At 59.7% G+C, this 15,486-nt stretch overlaps 1 protein-coding gene across 5 annotated transcripts in view; it reads right to left on the bottom strand.

Annotated features, from left to right (window-relative positions):
* Window positions 1–655: 655 nt before the first annotated feature.
* Window positions 656–15,486, bottom strand: part of SLC6A3 (solute carrier family 6 member 3) — a 37,218-nt gene continuing 22,387 nt past the window's right edge. For 2 of the 5 annotated variants that reach the window (XM_041731829.1, XM_041731828.1), the window contains exons 8-15: window positions 15,103–15,227; window positions 12,284–12,396; window positions 11,170–11,298; window positions 10,283–10,382; window positions 7,632–7,732; window positions 6,471–6,638; window positions 5,276–5,347; window positions 656–1,962 (exon numbers count right to left, since the gene is read on the bottom strand). In XM_041731829.1, the coding sequence (XP_041587763.1) occupies window positions 1,939–1,962; window positions 5,276–5,347; window positions 6,471–6,638; window positions 7,632–7,732; window positions 10,283–10,382; window positions 11,170–11,298; window positions 12,284–12,396; window positions 15,103–15,227 (832 nt within the window). In that variant the 3' untranslated portion in view covers window positions 656–1,938. The remainder of the gene's footprint in view (window positions 1,963–5,275; window positions 5,348–6,470; window positions 6,639–7,631; window positions 7,733–10,282; window positions 10,383–11,169; window positions 11,299–12,283; window positions 12,397–15,102; window positions 15,228–15,486) is intronic. The other 3 variants (XM_041731830.1, XM_041731831.1, XM_041731832.1) reach the window with 3 other exon arrangements.

Consider the following 15,486-nt stretch of genomic DNA (forward strand, 5'->3'; position numbering starts at 1 on the left):
GATTACATGGGTGGGGACCTGGAGGCCCAGATGTGGGGTGCCTTCAGGATCCTCCGGCTGGGGGCAGGGCCGGGGGGTCTGGTGGGAGTGACCAGTGTCCTACGAGGCAGGTCATGGCCTGGTGAGAGGGACCCGCTGCCCGAATGCTTGGATTACTGTAGGAGCATTGGTGTTTACCTCCAGCTTAATGATATGCCATAGAGGTCTCCTGTGGGTCACAGCCAGAGCTGATTGGTGTCTAGAAGGACCCCGTTGTCCATGGAGCAGACAAGAGATCCTCCAGGGACTAAGGGCAGGGAGTCACTCAGACTCTGGTGTCCTGTCCCTGGAAGAGGGGCCTGGGTTGGGTGGTGTCACTGGTCTGAGAGCAGGGCTGGAGTCTGGACACGTGAGGAGCCTGCAGGGGAGCCGATGGGCAGATGAGGGCTCAGGAGAGGCCAGCCAGGTGGCGCAGGGCTGGCAGGTACAAGGGGAACTTGGAGGCATGGGCTCTGGGGTCGAGGTTAGGCCCAGTACCCCCTCGGGAGCCCAGTCATGCTCCCCTGGGTGGGAGAGGTGCTGGGTTAGGAGTGAGGGAGCTGCCGTCCTCAGGGCAGTGGGTGGGCTGGGCCACGGCTTGAGCAAAAGAAGGTGGCCACGCAGCTATGGTCCTTTTTCCCACACGGATTTATTGTTGGTGACGACGCACATGAGGTGCCGACTACGGACAAGACAGACAGACGTTGACGACACCGTTATCTATGCAGAGTACTCAAGGCGCCTCGGAAGGAGAGGGTAAACCCGATGCCTTGTGGCCACAGCTGCCAACAGCCTGCAGCCCACAAACTCGTGTCCCCAGTGGTAAGGTCGTCAGCCCCTCGAACCACGGTGCCCTTGCAGGGGACGGCCTCACAGCGGTGCTCACGCTGTGACCGCTCAGTGCCCAGGGCCCGGAGCCCGAGTGCCTTCCGACTGCTGGCAGCCCCTTCCCGTCAGGGTGGCGCCAGCAGGGGGGGAGTGGCGTGGCCTCCGTCCTCACTTGGTCCTGCGAATATTCTCATAAACAGAAACGGAAACATCAGCAAACAGATCTTCAGGAGCCAACCCTGTGTTCTGAGAATTAGTTTTGATTCACAGGTAAGTATGATTTTGAAAGCCTTTCCTACATGAACAGCTCTGTTACAGACGTGACGTGTGCCCGAGGGAACTAGTCCCGGTGGGGTCTTCCTCCCCAGGTCCCGGGTCTCTGGGCTGCGTGCTGGGGCGCTCTGCACACCAGGGCCCACCTGGTGGGCACGCGGCCCTTCCTCCCGTAGCGGGGCGTCCGTGGTGAGGTGGCCATGCCTGACCACCGTGGGCAGCAGCCCACCTGTGTCCCCAGGTTGTATTTCTGTCAGCTAGGAGGAAGTACAGAGCGTCCTCTCACACAGCCCAGGAACCCGGGCAGGCTCTGAGCACACGGGGTGTGGGGCGTGGGGACGCATGGTGGCCCCCACTTTATTGCCTTTTGTGGCTTCCCCAGTGCACCTTCTGTACGATTAAGCAAAATATGATGCTTGGCTTTTTTAGTTCGAGCAAAATAAAATACCCGGGAAGCCAGGAGCACTGGGCTCAGCATCGACAATTACTGCTCTTGTCCTCAACTCAGGGATGACAGCGGGGCTGGGAGGCGGGGGCAGGAGGGAGCTGGCTCGGCACAAACGGAACACAGACAGACGGTTTCTACCGACAGGAACGGGCACCGATCTACGGGAAGTGGTCACGGTGACACAGCACAGACGGCCAGTCCTCTCCACTGGCGGAGGGGCGTGAGAAGCCAGGAGGCAGAGCTTCCGCGTGGTTCTGGGGGAGCAGGAGTCAGGCCGTCGGAGCCCCTTGCCTTTTCCTTGAAGCTTGGGTTCCCTTGCCCGCCGGCGTGTCTCCCACGGTGGGGTGGCCATCCTGGGCCTCCTCCGCCCTCTACACCATGAGCCAGTGACGAAGCTACAGAGGAAACAGGGTTTATTCAGAAGTGAAGGGGGGGGCCACTTGGTTACAGGCGGCTCTTGGCTCCAACCCGCCAGGTTCTGGCCACTCTGGGGCACCAGGGCCCGTGTTAGCCTTCCACAAATACGCCCCGTGCATACAGGCTTATACAGAATATTAGAAATAAACAGCCTTTGCGAATAATAATATATGATAAGCCATATGTAAATATATATGGATAAACCTGCTGGCCAAGTGCAGGGAGCGCAGTTGCAGTGAGGGCCGCTATGGGAATCAGTAGCCCCAGTGGCCGCTGGGGCACGTGTCACATCAGTAGCTGGGCAGACAGACCCTGGCCAGGTGGGCTGGCGATGCCCTGGGGCCCTTGTGCCACCACCCTGGGGCCTCTGGGTCCTGTCCCAGTGAAATGCTGTACCCTGTACTCCCATCCTGCCTCGCATGACCCCCAAGGAGCTCAGGGCAGGCCTCGTTCACCACTCGGGGAGGCCAAGATCGACAAGAGTGGGTATTTAGTTCTCCAGCAAATGTCACTGCCTGTTATTATGCAGCTGTTATTTCAGCCTGTTTTTGAGCACAAGCCATTCGATCACGCTAAGTGGCAGGAACCATGTCTTTAAACGCTTCAAAATGAGTGCATGCAGGGCTTGCTTGTGACACAGCCACACCAGGGGTGGGGAGATGTGGCATCGACCACTGGAGGGACAGGGCTCCCTGCCAGGTCTCCAGCCCTGGCCACGACACAGGCTGCCAGGCAGGTTCCCTTGGGCCGGAGCAGGACAGGTAGCCCCAACCCCGCACAGCCGTGTAGGGCGCACGGTGGGAGGGTGCTAGGGGGCCAGAGCCCTGAGCTCCACAGGCACGCCCCCCTTCAGACCGATCTACTTTTCAGGAATACAGAAGTATCTAAAGAGGCAAGGAAACTACATGGTGCAGAGGGCCAGTGAAAGATCCAAACTAGACCAGCATCGTGTTTGCTTCAGGGTTGGGTACCAAGAGGCACTGGCAGGTGCACGTAAGTTACTATCAATGTGAAATTCCTGTGTGGAAGTTCATGGAGTTTGGTTATTTAGACAGATAACCCAAAGTAGCTGTGTGGACTGATAAGAGGTGCTGTACAACTGTGCCTGAGTCACACGGTTTACAGAGCTTCTCAGAGTGAGAACCAGAGGACGGGGCAAGTGTCACACACCAGAGCCCCAAGAGGAGCAGGGAAGAGGCTACGGTGGAGGGTGTGGCTGCAATGTTCCCAGAACAGACAAAAACCACGGACCTGCAGACCCTGGACACATACGATGTCTCAGTGCGGCAGCAAAGGGAGTGCCGAGAACTCATGGCCTCAAGGTGCCGGAAGACGGCGGCTGTCCATCAAGAACTGCGTGCACACAGAAACCCGCTCATCAATCAGGGAAAAAGGAAGACATATACGGACACACAAGAGTGGGGAAGTTTGTCAAGGGGCCTCCTTAAAAGACAGGCTGAGGATTTTCCTTTTTTTAAGCAAGAAAATGATCCTCCAACAAAAGATGCATATGCCAGAAAGTAGGGTGGGAAAATAAATACTCAACATGCACATTAACCCAGGACAGTGTTTCTATACAAAATAGCAATAGTTATAATAATGTCTGATCTGTGGGCTAAAAAAAGGCAGAAATGGAGTATCGGGCACTAGGAACATAATTCTCAGGAGGAGAAGTTGTAAGTCCTTGTAATATTCAGGACGCCGGGTGCGATATCGTGTCAATTTGCATACTTAAAGTGAGATGTGTACGTTACAATTTCAAAGACAGCTACTAAAGGAAAAAAGTATAGGGTGTATAAGTAAAGGATATGAATCTGTAAGTTCCAAACAGAGAGAAAACAATAGAAAAGGGGGAAAAAAGCAAATCCCCCAAAAAGGTAATAAAAGAGAAAAATAGAATAAAAAAATAGAATGGGGCAAACAGTTAAAAAGATCATAGAATCAAGCCTTGACTATCAATAATCACAACAAATGTAAATGGATTAATCTCTCCATCAGAGTAAAAGACTCCAGGTATATACCAGGTTTGCAAAAGACACCAATGCTTTGAGGTCATCGCAAAACTGAAAGTTAAAAGATTGCAAAAGATATTTCTGGCAGACTCAGGAGAAACCTATGCCCTGGACCTGGAGTGCTTTGGGAGCAGAACAACCACAAGGGAGGGAGGACGTGTGAAGTCCCGGGGGAGACGTGGCAATTCTGAACGTGCATTCACCGCAGAGAGCAGCCTCGGGATGTATAAAGCAAAAAACTGGTGGACCTATGGCAGTGGGCTGGAAGTGGACAAACACACTGCCAGGGTGGGAACGTCTGCAAACGTTCCCAGTTACCCTGCTCAAGCAGAGCTGGAGTCGGCGACATGGCACAAAGTCTGAATGGCCTGGTCACAGCGTGATGTGACAGATGGAAGGAGAAGTACATGCCAGGATGAGAGGACACACACGCACCCAAAGATGCATGTCACGTCTGCCAAGGCAGGTCGGCGGCTCAGCCACACGGAAGTCTTCACACACCCCCAAAAGCAGGTGGCGCGGTGCCATCAATGCAGACACGATCACAAAGATGCCAACAGGACATCCCCATAGACATGAGGATTTGAAAGCAAACTTGTAACAACTCATGGGCCGACGAGATCACAACGAAAATTCAAATCCCTTCATGCCAGTGACAAGAAAGTGGCAGTGCTAAGTGTGGCAGATGTGCCCTGTGCACAGCCTGGAGGGGTTCTATTAGGAAAGAAGGGAGCTGGAGAATTAGGGACCTCAGGTCTCATTTAAGAAGTAGGCACACATGGAACCAGAAATGCAAGGGAGGGATGGCCCCAATCCTGCCACAGGCCTGATGTGGCCCCGCCTCTGCCACGGGAGCCCCCACCCCAACTGTCTGCAGCAGGCTGTGCCTCCCTCAGGTCGGGGGCCATCAGAGCACCTCCTGCACCCCCCCCCCCACCCGTGAGGGCAAGGCTCTGAGCTGCTTCAGGCCTCCTTCTTCTCTCCCTCCCTCATGCAGGGTCTGCTCCGAGTCCACCTCGAGGGCCCCACCCCACCCTGTACCCCTCTGCTTCCTCTTTCTCCAGAGGTTTCTCATTCTGCCCACTGCCCGCCCCCCGTCGGTACAGGGGTCCTCAGAGGGCATGCAGGCATGCCTCAGCGTTTGCTCAGGGAATGAAGGCAGCCTCGTGGCTTGCAGAGCAGAGCGCAGAGGGGGCCGAGAGGGCCGGGGCCGGGGGCAGGCATAGGGCTTCTGCATTCTCACTGTTCTCACCGAGGGAGGCGGGGAAGCGGCACTCACCCTGAACTGGCGTACCTCCCCGCTGTCCACCAGCTCGCGCTCCTGCTCGGGTGTGATGGCATAGGCCAGTTTCTGGAAGACAGGAGAAGCCGTGGGTGCCGGCACGCATTCAGGGAGGTGCTTGGGCCCCTCCTGACATCCCGTCAGACGCTGGGGCTGACAGCCGGGCCTCCCAGGCCCTGGAGCAGAGTCCAGCCCACGTGAAAGGACACATTTCTGTGTCTGCGCATGTGGGCTCTGAGTAAGGGTGGACAGCGTGCGCCCCCTGAGTCCTGAGGCCAGCAGACCCTACAATGAGGGCCAAAGTCGACCTGTGTCGGCTATTGAGGTGTTGTGTGGTTTGTGTTCAGTCTGACCCTTGGAGCTGCAGGCTCTGTCTCCCCCCATCTCCCAGAGGGGCCTAAGCTGGGCCCTGCGGGCAGTGAGGGGTGTGCAGGAGGGCGAGGGTCCCCACTGTGAGATGCCAGCCTCTGTCCTTCTCTCCCAAGAGGCCCTGGGACCCTGGCTGCCCCAGGCCTAACCCTACGGCTGAGGACCACTGTGTGCCAGGGGGAGCCAAGTGGCCCCAGGAGGGCTCCTTGGGCCAAGCCGGGTGTGGCAGCAGGACCAGGCTGCCCACTGTTCCCAGGAATCGCTGTGGTATGCAGGCACACGGCGCGCTGGAGAACTCCCAGGGGCGGCTCTGAGCGAGCGTGAGCAGCGTTCCTTCTGGGCAGGCCTGGGTCCTTTGTTTCTTCTGGGAATCCCAGTGCCAGGAGGTGAAGGGGAGCCCCCCCCACGACCAGTTCCCCCACCCGGTTCCTTACAGGTGGCAGGAGCCTGATGGAGGGGCCGCAGGGCAAGCCCCACCACACAAAGGTTCTGCACATGGCTCCACCACCCGTTTAGCCGCCTAATGGCTTGCTGGCCCCGCTTACACCTCAGCCCCCCACCACTGCCTTCCCACCGTCACCCTGCTCTGTCAAGCATGAGCACACGTGCATGTGTGAGGACACGCACGCAGGCAGACACACAGCCGTCTTCCCCCACATTTGCCCTGGCCAGTGCTCCAGCGTGGCCGCCACTGCGTCAACCCTCTCTGGAGGTCAGAAACAAAGGGGCAGCGACAGGCCTGGGATTGGACACCCACCCCCGGATCTTGCTGGGATCTCACGGCTGGGCCAGGGCAGGGTGAGGGGCCCGTGTGAGCACGCACCTCCCTCAGGGAGCCGGGCAGGCTGCAGAACTTGTAGGCTGCATAGATGGGCACCATGGACATGGATGACGTGGCGATGGCCCAGCCCAGCGCGTTGGCCCACTCTGGGAAGATGTAGGCCCCATAGTGAGGGGGCCTGAAGGTCACGATGCTCACCACAACCACAAACTGAAATGGAGGGCAGAGGTGAGCGGCTCTGGGTGAGGCTGGGGGTTTCCCCGGGAGGGTCTCCCAGCCGCAGCCATACGCCGCTGGGGCCCGGGCTCCCCACACGGGGGGTGGGGGGGTGTGTGTGCACAGGACCTCACAGCCGGTCTTTGAAAGCCTCACATTACCATGTCTGGGAGGCCCCAACATATGGAGGAGGGCAGGGTGCCCGCTGTCCAGCAAGCACACCTGACCGCCTCAGCACCCTGAGCACAGCGGGGAACATGCTGGAAGCAGGCCTCAGGTGCCTGGTGGGTGGTCGGCAGCTTCCACTGGGTGCAGCTCAGCCCGGGCAGGAACTGCTGATCACGTCAGAACCAGGCCCCTGCTCCTCCCTCTGTGCCTGCCTCTGCCTCTGCCTCTCTCTGTCTCTGTCTCTCTGTCTCCCTCTGTGTCTCCGTCTCTCACTAGCCTTGCGTTGGCCCAGAATGGCGTACGCCTCAACTCTGCAGGTCCAGACACGCCAGGGCCGGGGTGACACCCATAGGGTGTGTGCTCAGACCTGGACACCCTGTGGGGCCCAGGGCCACGAGCAGACCAGCCAGGCTGCATGGGTCTCCACTGGCCGTGGAGCTTGGGAACTGGGGTGCCATCCTGATGAGGGGGGCCCCCGACCCCACCCCGGTGATAAAAGCTGGGGCCACCAGACTGTGTGGTGGTGGGAGAGGCCAAGGGCAGGGCTGCTATGGAATCTGAGTCACTCCTGCCCTGGGGTTTGGTCCCTGTGTCCCCTCCCCGCTGGAGTCAGGTTCTAGGACCTTCCTTGAGGTGCCAGGGCTCCGGCCTCCCTCCCCTGCAGATGCTGACATGGGAGCCGCCACCCACCACGTGACCGTGCCCTGGAGCCTGGGTCCAGAGGGTGGGGGCTGCCTTCAGGAGACCACAGAGGATTTTCAGGGATCGCAGGAGCCCCCTCCCCAGCCTTAGCAGTGTGGGCGGCCGCAGGGCCCATACCAGGAGGAAGCAGGGGCTGACGAACTTCCAGCACACCCTCCAGTAGAGGCTGGGCCGCTGCCCGGTCATCTGCTTGATGTCATCGCTGAACTGCCTCACGCCTGAGGTGCAAGGAGTGGAGCGGCCGGTCGGGACGGCACCCCGAGCCTCGGCCTGTGCCATTCCTGACCTCCCAGCAGCCTCGGTCCCTGGGTCCCCCACGTCCTGCGGGGGCATCCCCACTCCTGACCTCCCAGCAGTCTCGACCCTGGGTCCTCCACATCCTGTGGGGGCACCCCCACTCCTGACCTCCCAGGAGCCTCGGCCCTGGGTCCCCCATGTCCTGCGGGAGCGTCCCCACTCCTGGTCTCCTGGCAGCCTTGGCCCCGGGTCCCCCACCTTCTGCAGGGGCGCCCCCACTCCTAACCTCCCGGCAGCCTCAGCCTTGGGTCCCCGTGCATATTCACTGTGGTGCCCACAAGTGACTTTTGCTCCTCAACCATCATGGTCAGCGAGGGACACGTGTTGGGCGCCCGCTGTTCCCCTTGCCCTCCCCCTGGCCTCTTCCTCCCTCAGGGCTTCCTCCCTGTCCTAGGCTCTCCTGCCCACCTCGGCCAGAACTACATTTTCCTTTAAAAAAATTGTGGTGGTGGGCAGCCCGGGTGGCTCAGCGGTTTAGCGCTGCCTTCAGCCCAGGGCATGATCCTGGAGTCCCGGGATCGAGTCCTGCGTCGGGCTCCCTGCATGGAGCCTGCTTCTCCCTCTGCCTGTGTCTCTGCCTCCCTCTCTCTCTCATGAACAAATACATAAAATCTTAAAAAAAATTGTGGTAAAATACCCATAACATAAACTTTACCACTTTAACCCTGTTTAAGTGTTGAGTTCGACATGAGTTCGCATCACTGGGCAGCACCACCACCACCTACGGCAGGGGCCACACCTTCCCATCTCCCCAGACTGCAGCTCTGCCCCCAACCCCTGGCCACTGTCACTCTCTGTCCCCATGGACTCAAGCAGGGGCCTCACACAGGGGGATCCTATGGGATCTGTCCTGTCTCTCAGCACGATGTTCGCAAGGTTCACCCGCGCTGCGGCAGGTGTCACATGTCCTTCCTCTCAGGGCTGACAACATTCTAGTACATATTTACAATCTTTTTTAAGGAAAGCTATTTCTAGAAGCTGATAGAACGGACACTTTCCCTAGGAGATCTCAACAGTGACTTCTCCACCCTGAGTGTGGCCTGGCCTCTGCTCGTTCGACTCAGCTGGTCTGCTGAGCCTTGGGCAAATCTTGGGCATCAGGTTAGGGACGTGGCCGGAAGACCCCTCTGCACACGCCAACCCTGTCACCGGGACCCTGGATGCGGAGATGGTGCAGGGACAGTGGGATGAAGAAGGCTGAGCCCGAGGCTGGCCCCACGGCCCCTCTGGACTCGGCCCCACAAGCAGCCAGGGCACCCATGGTCCCCCCACTGGCACTAGGCTATTGGCTCGCAGACCGACAGGGACCCTGGACATAGAGAGCCTGGCACGCTCTGATGCGCCTTATGAGAGACGCAGGGTGCGTGTCCCTTAGATGAGGGCAAGCGAATTGCGTTTGGGGAAGTGACGGGGACATGGTCTCCTGAGGCCCTGGGAAGCATGCGGTGGCCGGCATGGAGCCTGCGACCAAGGGACATATTTGGGGCATTCCTCTCTTTCCCTGCAGGGTCTCATTTGAGGCTGGGGGACAGAGCTCCATTCTGAATGATAAAGTGTTGATTCTAAGAGCCAACGTAATCATGGAGGTTGATAGTCCCCTTCTCTGTAGAACAGAAATGATGATAGAGAGCCGCTCTGGGAACACGGACCACTTCTTGGGTGCAGCCTCTCCCAGCCCACGGGCTCCATCGGGCCACGCTGTTCCCCGCTCTGTGGCAGGGGCCATGCCCCTGTGTGACACTGGGCCCGGGCAGACCTCTGGCTCGCTCCCGCCTCTGGGAAGCCCCCCATAGGGCCTCCAGCACCACAGCCCCCCTTACGGAGCAGCTGAGGGGTGGCTTGCCCAGGCCAGCGCGCTGGGAAAGGACAGGGCCTCTCCTGCTCGGGTGTCTGTCATGGTCATGATGCCCCGGGACACAGCTCAGGGGCCCACAGCCAGGGCGGCGCTCCCGGCCTCAGGGGCTCACAGAGCCAACAGCAGCCAGCAGCTGACCGGGCCCCCCCCACCTCAGGGCAGTGCGTGTCCGCCCGTGGTCCCCGACAGGGACAGGCTGGTGTCCCTGTGACTCAGCTTCCCCTTGGGTGATGGCAGAGACCTCACCTCCACCCGGGGTTAGCGCCCCCAAGTCCCTGCAAGCCTTTCTCTCTGTAACCAACTAGGATGTCCGCCCAGGGCAGTCAGGGGGCCACACAGAACACCTGTGACCCCAGCAAGGATGCTGGGGGGCCATCCAGGCCACCTTCCTGGCAGGTCCGGCTGAGCACCTGGGGGCCAAGCACCTGTCCTCCCTCGTGCTGTTGGTTTAAGCATCCTGGGGCTAACGTGCCTGTTCCCATGGTGGCTTTGTCAGGAAGGACGCAGTCTGGGGACAAAGTGCGAGGCCACCAGCCCGGCCGCTCACCATGCGGGCACCGCGGCCGGGTCCTCCACCTGCTGAGGTCTCCGGCCGCGGACAGCACTCCATCCTTACCGTAGAACCAGGCCACCCCAATGGCCTCGATGAGCACCCCAAAGAGGATGGATGTGCCGGCCGCAAAGTGGTCCAGCAGCGTGAAGACATAGATGCCGCCCTGGAGGAGGAGAGCCCGCTGAGCATGGGGTGCCCACTGTGGCCTCCACGCCCACAGAAGCCCGCAGGGCACTTTCCCAAAACACTCGGGGCCTGGGGCCACCTTCCTCCTGTGGAGTCCCACTGAGTCACTGAAATCCAAGCCACACGGCTTCTCAGGCTTCTCAGGGACGGGCCTTCTGGGCAGGAATGGGAAGCCTCGCCTCACCCCTCCTCTCCTTACAGCTGCCCACCTCACTCACCTCTCCTCTCCTCACCTCACCTCAGTCTCCTCACCTCATCTCACTCTACTCTCGTCACCTCACCTCAATCTCCTTGCCTCTCTTCTCCTCTCCTCACTCCCCTCTTCTCCCCTCCCCTCCTCTCCTCATCTCAATTCTCCCAGGTGCAGTCAGACACGAAAGCTAGCAAATGCCAAACCTGGGAGTGGCCCTGCGGGAGGGGAACTGACCCGGGCCCCCGCCCCACAGACCCAACAGGCGGGAGCTGAGCCCTGAACACTTCCAGAGGGGCCGTCCAGGAGTACAGGAACCTGAGACCGGCTTGCACGCACCACAGCTTCCGCGTGACCATGGCTGCAGCACCTGCGAGCACGACTGGGCCTTGCGAGCACACGGTCCCGTGACCGCGGCCGTTGCACCTCCCCATGCAGCGCCGCTGGTCATGCTTACATGTGGGCACGTGGCTCTCAGGCTCGTGGCTATGGGCCTGGCCCGCCACCATCAAGCACGCTGCCCGACACCAAACACTAGCGAGACCTCGCAGGCAAAGCGAGCAGGGGTACATACGTTGGTGACACAGAAGAGCGAGAGGAGGAAGGTGGCCAGGACGATGAAGAGGGTGAAGAGCTCCCGGTGCCTGTGCAGCAGCTGGAACTCGTCGATGAGCCCAGTGATCACCGACTCCATCCCACCCATCTGCAGCCAACAGACAGGGGTGCTGTGGGGCAGGCGCCTCTTACGTGACTTCAACCGGCCTACCCCTGGGGTGTGGACACGAGTGGGGGCCGCCAGCTCTGGGGTGCAGTCGTCATGATGGGTTGTCATCCAAACACCCGGGCCTCCTTGGAGACCCTCCCTGCCCTGCTCTGTCGAAACCACCTCCCCCGGGACGTGCTGTTCACGAGATTCATGCCCGCTGGATGTGTGGGCCAGGGCCGCAGTCACCCAGAGGGCGCTGGCCACACTGGCTGGGAGGTGACGGCCTATGACCCACAGCCACAGCATGAGGGATTCGTGGTTCTCTGCACTTTCCAGGAAGCTCTAGGGGACAGGGTGGCCACTATGCATGGGGGCCCTGAGGTCTGGACAGGGTGGCCACCATCATGGGGGCCCTGAGGTCTAAGCTGCTGGTCCTGAGAAGACAGTAGGGACACAGGAGCCTGGGGAAGGTCAGCAGGCCCATCGGCCTCCCCAGCACACACGTGTGCACGCACTCACCCACATGCCCACATGCCCACATGCACACGCACAGTGCCACACACAAGATATTTAGCAGGCCAGATGTGGGCTGCAGCTGGAGCTTTTGCTGGCTTGGCCTGCAGCTGTGTCCATCCCTCCTGGGGGCGACGGGGTCAAGGAAGGGACCGGCCCTGGCTCTGGGTGGCCCTTGGCCCATTCCCTGTACCGCCCTCCTATTGCTGGCCTGTGTGCGCCAGGGTCTCTGGTGACTCGGGCGGAGGGCAAAGTGAGAGAAGGGTGACTTGGCCCCACACTCCACCCACGCAGGGTCTCATGCAGCCATGGGACCCCTCCCTCCCACCATATGGGGCTCGCTGCAGGCACGGGAAGTCTGGGGACCCTGCAGGGGCCTTGGGGCTTGCGCGCCCTAGGAGGGCAGTGAGGGAGCCTGCCTGTGGTGGGCAGGGCCCCTCCCGGTGCGCGGGGCACTGAGGTCACTCACGGCGCTGTCGATCCCCAGGGTGAGCAGCATGATGAAGAAAATCACGGCCCAGGCCGAGGACAGCGGGAGCGTGGCCAGCGCCTCGGGGTAGATGATGAAGATCAGCCCGGGCCCTGGAAGCAGACCCTCCTGTCGCCACAGACTTGCAGCCTCCTGCCTCCCCGCCCATGCAGGCTGACATGGCGGGCAGGTGACAAGACCCCATCACCTTCTTCCCCGTCACCCCCAAAGAGGCCTCTCTCCTGGGAACTCAGTGGCCACCTGGCCCAGGACTCCAGGAAGGGGAACCCTGAAATCCAGAGACCCGCCCCTTACTCTTCCAGGTCCACCCCCGCTGCGGGGGCTGCGAGGGGACGTGGGGGTGGAAGCCACCTAGGCAAGGTGGGAGGGACTCTTGCAGCCTGTCCTCTGGCCCCAACGACCTCGGTCAGGCCTCCTGCTCAGCTTTCCTGTGCACGTCACAGACACACGCACACATGCTCACACACACACACGCTCACACACCCACATATGCATGCTCGAGTGCATCATGCTCACAGTGCATCACGCTCACACATGCTCATATGCACACGCACACATTCATGCTCACATGCACACATGCTCACATGCATGCTCGAGAACATCACACTCATCACAGGGCATGCACACTCACATACATGCTCATACACACATGCTTGTGCACACTCACACTTGCACATGCATGCTCACACACGCTCACACATGCACGCATGCTCATGCACACACACACACACTCTCATCCTGTGGTGTATTGAGGAACATGTGAATATTTTCCCATGCCGATGAATTACCCCATGTACGATCTTTGAAAACCACGTAAGGAACATGGAAATACTACAGCTCAGCCAATGCTTGAAAGGGGCAGGTTTGTCACACAGGAGCTCCCCGGGGATCATTCCCTTTTGGGACATCCCAGGGGTGGGGCTGCCGCATGCGGGACACACATGCCGGGGGAAAGTCCTACTCCCTCACCACTGTGGGGGCTGCGGGCTCGGACAGGCAGGGAGGCACGGTGGGAATGGTGCAGGACTCAAGCAGACTCGCTGCAGTTTGCTCTTGATGATCCCAAAGTCAAAGTATTCCCACAGGAAACTAATTATTTTCATGGTCACTTATAAAAAAGCTGGGCCTGCTGAACCACGGCCTCCCGAGCCTTCCACAGATGCAGCTTCCCAAGTCTCTCAGTCCTCAGGGGGCTGTGGCAGGGAGGCCATAGCCAGAGTGCCCCAGGGTCCTCTCGGGGCCCGTGCTCTGGGCTCTCTGCAATTCCTGCCCCATGCAAGGGGTTCAGTCCCCCATCAGGAGTGAGGGCGTCCCATGTGAGGTGCTCCAAAGCCTAAATGACACGAGACATGGGCCCAGGAGGAGGTGGGTCAGCTTGGTTGGACATGACGTCAGTACCTTTGCCTTTCAGTTCCGTACCTGAGTTAACATTTTACCCTGTTTTCTTGAGAATTAGAGCTATAAATGACATTTACTTTGCTAGTCACGGAAATGCATAGAACACACCCTCTCTACTTCCAGGGGTTAATAGAGGTTTTTGTAAGCTATTGCTATTTATCATAAAAAAAGGGCAAAAGCATGAGAAATGCATAAATGCAGCAGTGAGTAAATTTCACTGTTCTGTATTTATTTGCTTTATGCTCCTGTTCTGCCTTTATTGGATTTTTTCCTGGACTTCGGAAGCACACCCGCCCAGCCCCTGCTTTCCCCACCTGTCCTGGGGGCTGGACCTCTGCTTCCTGTCAAGGTGGGGTCCCAGGGCTCAATGCCACAAGAATCAGATGAGATGGCAGCTCAGGGTTGCGGGCACAGTTGGGGTGGCCTCTGTTCCCCTCCCTGAATGCCTATCCCTGCCCCACTCAAGAGTCAAAAGACTTAGGAGGAGGTATGTTAGTGACACCCACTCCGGCTTTCCTGGGCCTGAGGGGCAGCCCCAGGAGAAGTGAATGGGGGTGTCTGGCCTGCAGGGGAAGAGTCCTCCCTACTCAGCCCAGAACAATCTGACAGTAGGTGAGGAGTTGCAGAGGTCTCAGGAGACCCTGGTGTCCTGGGGGGACCCCAAGGCCATGGCTTCCCACCCAGTCACTAGGATGGAGCACCCCTGCAAATGGCCAGGGGCCTGAAGCCACCCAAAGGGCCCCTTCTGCCCTCACCCCTGCACCTGCTGGGGCCCAGCCTGCTCCTGGGTCACGGGTGCCTGCTCCCACCACCTGCATCCTGGTGCGCAGACACCCGGTGTTCACTGCTGCCTGGGCAAGTGGGTTGGGAACAAGGATCTCCATGGTCCCTGTGTGCCCAAGACTTCGTGATTTCTCTGATTAGTACCCAAATCCCACCTTGATATGTCTGACCACCACGTTTTGGAGGAAGAAGCTTTGGGACTGACCAACTGCTCATGTCCCAAACTCCTGAGCTTCTCCTCAGCCTTGCTCTCCCGCCCTGCCGTCCGTGTCACTGAGAACAGCTCAGGGCTCCCACCCCCGGGCTGCATGGCCCCCACCCCAGTGTGATTGAAGACAAGGCATGCCCAGGGACAGGGACCAGACCTAGGTCCTGCAGCCCCGGGGCCTCTGCTGGTGGCCAGTGGCACAGGAGCTAAGTGTACTGGGCGTGTTGCTGCCACGAGGACTGTCCTTCCATGGGTTCTCTGCCCTGGAACACCTGCAACCTTGGTGACCTGGACTCAGGGCCCGAGCATCTCCCTCCCACCATTTGGGGTAAACCACTAGAGGAGCGGGCGGCCAGGGCTGTGGAGCAGGCGGAGCTGTGGGGATGCCGCCTGCCCTAGGGGGACTCACCGTCCTTGGCTACGTCCCCAATGGGCACACTGTGCTTCTGTGCCATGTACCCCAGGAAGGAGAAGACCACAAAGCCGGAGGAGAAGCTTGTCAGGGAGTTGACGGAGGTGGTGATGACCGCGTCTCTGGGGAACAAGACACACGTCCCAGCCATGCCTGGAGCGGTAGCAATTTCTTGCCTTTGTTGTAAGGCACCGTGTCTGGGGGCAGGCGGGTTTTGGAGGACGCGTTCCCAGGAGGCCACCGCCAGCCCCTCCGGTGGGCTGGTGCCCAGGGTGGCAGGTCCCTCAGCTGAGTGGCTCTGGGAGTGTCCACAGTGACCGACCGTGCACGTGTGTCTGGGAACCGAGAGGCTTCTGCCCTCACGGCTCAGTGAGAAGGTGG

This window comes from Vulpes lagopus, chromosome 17 (assembly GCF_018345385.1).
Source record: "Vulpes lagopus strain Blue_001 chromosome 17, ASM1834538v1, whole genome shotgun sequence".
NCBI classification, from domain to species: domain Eukaryota; kingdom Metazoa; phylum Chordata; class Mammalia; order Carnivora; family Canidae; genus Vulpes; species Vulpes lagopus.